The 3,879-nt window shown below is 40.1% G+C and overlaps 1 protein-coding gene across 1 annotated transcript; it reads left to right on the top strand.

Moving 5' to 3' along the window:
* The first annotated feature begins 694 nt into the window (after positions 1-694).
* LOC101742796 (carbonyl reductase [NADPH] 3) lies at positions 695-1,930 on the top strand. Its single transcript, XM_004929071.5, has one exon. It carries the CDS (start codon positions 1,016-1,018, stop codon positions 1,880-1,882), a length of 867 nt encoding a protein of 288 aa, XP_004929128.1. The 5' UTR covers positions 695-1,015; the 3' UTR covers positions 1,883-1,930.
* The last annotated feature ends 1,949 nt before the right edge of the window (positions 1,931-3,879 follow it).

The following is a 3,879-nucleotide window of genomic DNA, read 5'->3' as shown; positions in this document are numbered from 1 at the left end:
CGACAACAGCTTATGACTCGGAGCAGCTCCCGGGTCTCAGCTCGTCGCTGACTCGCGCCATGATGGATAGTTCCCGAAATATAATGCCGAGTGCTATTTATATCGACGAGCACGAATTGGTTTCGCTTTAATCGTTTTTTTATCTCATTTTAATTTACACGTGTCCATACATACGAGTATGTATTATTTTTAATATAAATAGTAAATAGGAATTGTTTAAAGACAACTATTATGTTCATTAGTAAACTCTTCACGGGACATTTCTGGGCGTTGAGATCGAGTCTATGAGTAATCTGTCTAAATAGAGAGAACGAAACGTCATACGGCAATAAAAAAATAATTCTGTAGTGAAATTGATTGTAAAAAATGAGAAAACCATTTCGTTGTTATTATGATTCTGCAACATGCAACTTTGCTAGACGACTTTTGGTCATTCTCCTTTATAAATAAGTTAACATGTTGTTTGGACATACCGCGTAGAGAACTATGGCTACTCGTTATCAAGCCTTTTCACGCCCACACACACACTTACACGCACACACTCTCATATTATGACGCAGAATCGATGTTAACTTACCAGTGGTTAGTTACACCTAGATAATCTAATTTATTATCAGTAGAAATATAGATTTATGTACATACAATATACGACCGTCTTGTCTACTTCAACTTTAGAGACAAATCAGTCATTCAGTCCGGTTCTATTTGAACTTAAAGTTAATTTATTTACTAGTTTTCAATCAATTTTAAAAATGATAGAACGGAATGCAATGAAACAATATATTTAAGTAATTAATGTCCAATAAAAATAATCGTGACTCAGATCTAAATACAATTAATAAAATTTAAAGAACACGATAAGAAACCAATCATCAGAATTATTATCATAAATTATTATGAATATGTAATTACAATACAAGCACGACCTTCGCCGTCCCCACGTTTGTCACGACACCGGACCCCTCACTGTTACGACTCACGACATCACTCAGTGAGCGGCGGCCGACCGTGCAGGATGTCGACCAGAGTAGCCGTAGTGACTGGCGCGAACAAAGGCATCGGTTTTGCCATAGTCAAGGCTCTATGTCAGAAATTTGATGGCGTAGTGTATTTGACTTCTCGTGATGAGACTCGGGGCCAGCAATCTCTCAGTGAGCTGAAGCAGCTCGGCTTGAGCCCTGAGTTCCACCAACTGGATGTCGCTGATAAGGACAGCGTCAAACGATTCGCGGACCACATCGAAAAGAAGCACGGGGGCATCGACATTCTCATCAACAACGCCGGCGTTGCTAACGGAATTCAAATTGGGAGACCTTACGAAGAGAACAAAGCCATTGTTGACATCAACTACTTCAGCATTTTGACCATCAAGGAGTATCTGTTCCCGTTGCTGCGGGACAAGGCACGTGTGTTAAACATCTCCAGTGACTGTGGTCATTTATCCAATGTCAAAAATAAGTACTGGCTGGAGAGGTTATCAAAGAAAGATCTGACGGTCGAAATTATTAACGAATTCGTTAACTGGTATCTAGAGTCCGAGAAGAACGGAAGCTTTAACCCTGAAGATATGGTTGAAGGAGGAATCTTAGCCGCATATAGAGTAGCCAAGGTGGCTCTCAGTGCTATCACCATGGTCCATCAGAAAGAGCTAGAAGCTAGGAACATTGTGGTGAACTCTATGCATCCAGGGCTGGTGAGGACTGACATGACGACCGGGAGAGGCTTTTATAGTGCAGACGACGCTGCCAAAACTCCTGTGTATTTGGTACTGGAAGCTCCAGACACGCTGAAGGGCGCATATGTATGGTACGACGGTCAGGTCATAGACTGGTATGATTATAATGGAGACTATGCCTTCAAGTCCTCAACATTGTTAGATTAACAAGTACAATCATCGTATGAATATTAAAAATATAAAATAACTATGGAATTTTCGAATTACTTATAGAACCTTGGTTTGGCCCTACACAATCTTTGGACATACACAATCTGTACAAACAAATATATTTTAATGTAATTCACTAACTATTGCTACCATTATTAAGTATCGCGGAGTGGCGAGGCGATATACAGACTAAACAAAAATTGTATAGTAACGTGATGGACGCCGTTATCAGTGCCATTATCACAGCCAGGGGACTTATATTATCCACCTTCACATTCCGCACACAGTGAGCACATCTAAAAGCATTTCACGTTCATTACATTTGACTTTAAGAAAATAAATGCATTGTTTCGATCCCACCGGCTTACACACGTATTAGTCAAATAAACAGAGCATTATACTATCAGACATGTTTCTATATCATAAAATGTTCATGCACATTGAATGGATTCAAATACCTAAAAACATTGTGTTATTGCGACTGTAGTCGTCCGTGACATCAGATAATGCGATCGGTTTCACTGAGCGTCTTACATTGCTTCTCGACTATGAATTATTCATGTTGTGTGCGCGTCTACGCAGTTGCCGCGTTGGTGCGATAAGTAGACGTGCGTTTACTTTGTGACGTGTTTCGACTGCTTTCTTGGTAGGAGGGAGGCCGCGATTAAATTATCATTAATGGCCGAGATATCAGTAATATGTTCCAAAGAGTGCTCGCACTGGGCTCTCCCGGTGTTCTGTACAGTGTTCGCCTCAACCCTCCTCCGTCACACTATCCAGGCGGGAGGAGTCGCAGACCTCCAGTTTCGGATCAATGCCCAGACAGATTGTTGTCGTTTAAGACTGGATGTTAGTATTCATAACAATTAAACTAGTTATTTATTGAGAGCTTAAATCTCCAATTTAGTATGAAGGTATTTATTAATTGTACGTCTTCTCCTTATTATTTATACAAGTACACTGAGCATATTGCAAAGGATGTCATTGTATTTGATTCTAAATGACATCAACGTATCGGCGTCGCTAGCTTCGAGCACGGTCACTTGTAAACGTTAAGCTCACCCTAATTGTCCTGGATATTTTTTAAACGTAATAACTGATTGCAAACTGTAGTGTTAACATGATCTGATACATCGACATTTGCTCCAAAGAGGCGGCGTACGCAACGCTCTTCCCCCCACGCCTTCCTTCCTTCAGTCGCAGGGGAAACTTTTAATTCAAGTGTAAACAGTACAAAAGTTGGTCCGCTTTAATTCGATACGTGAATTATTCATATGTACGAGTTCCATTACTCCATTAGTAGCGCGGTTATTATTCTCTCGGTTATCATCGTTTTTCCGCGGCAATCTGAAATCAACTTTATTGTACGGTCTGAAATATTTTTTTGGTTCGTCTTGGAATTAGGCGAAATATGTGAATGTGTTGAATCGCTCAGAAAGTTTTGAAGATTGTTTGGATATTGTCGTTTTAATGGCAGTTTGAGTTGTATTGTATTTCGCAACAACTAGTCATCGGAGTTATGAGTTAAATGATTCATTTTCTTAATTATTTTATGAGTTAATTACTCTTAGCGTTCGCGGTCCCGTGATTTAGAACAATCGGGACTCGATCTAAAGTTGGAATCTGTCCCATCGAGCTTTCTTCGAGTTCATTCATATGAAAGCTCATTTATGTCATTGTACATGTTTGATATTTAACTTTAATATAGGGTGACAAAAACTCTGTTTCCGATCCATAGTTATTGAAATTTCTAATGTATTTCAACTTCAATCTTATATTCGAGGGTGCTAAGTAATGCCAGCCAACGCCTAGATAATGCCTGCAGACAGCTGTGTCTATGGACATAAAGGATTTACTCTTGCTTTGGCCATGCGCTGTTCTAGCCGTCCACGCGGACAAACACTGGGACGACATAATTTTCATCTTGAAGCTCGATAACTCTCCAGCACGTTGACATGTCCATGCCCAATCCTAATCATTTGGAACCTCTGGGC

This window comes from Bombyx mori, chromosome 4 (assembly GCF_030269925.1).
Source record: "Bombyx mori chromosome 4, ASM3026992v2".
Lineage (NCBI taxonomy): Eukaryota > Metazoa > Arthropoda > Insecta > Lepidoptera > Bombycidae > Bombyx > Bombyx mori.
Note: the sequence above shows the minus strand (reverse complement) of the source record. Positions and strands in the feature narration are given on the sequence as shown.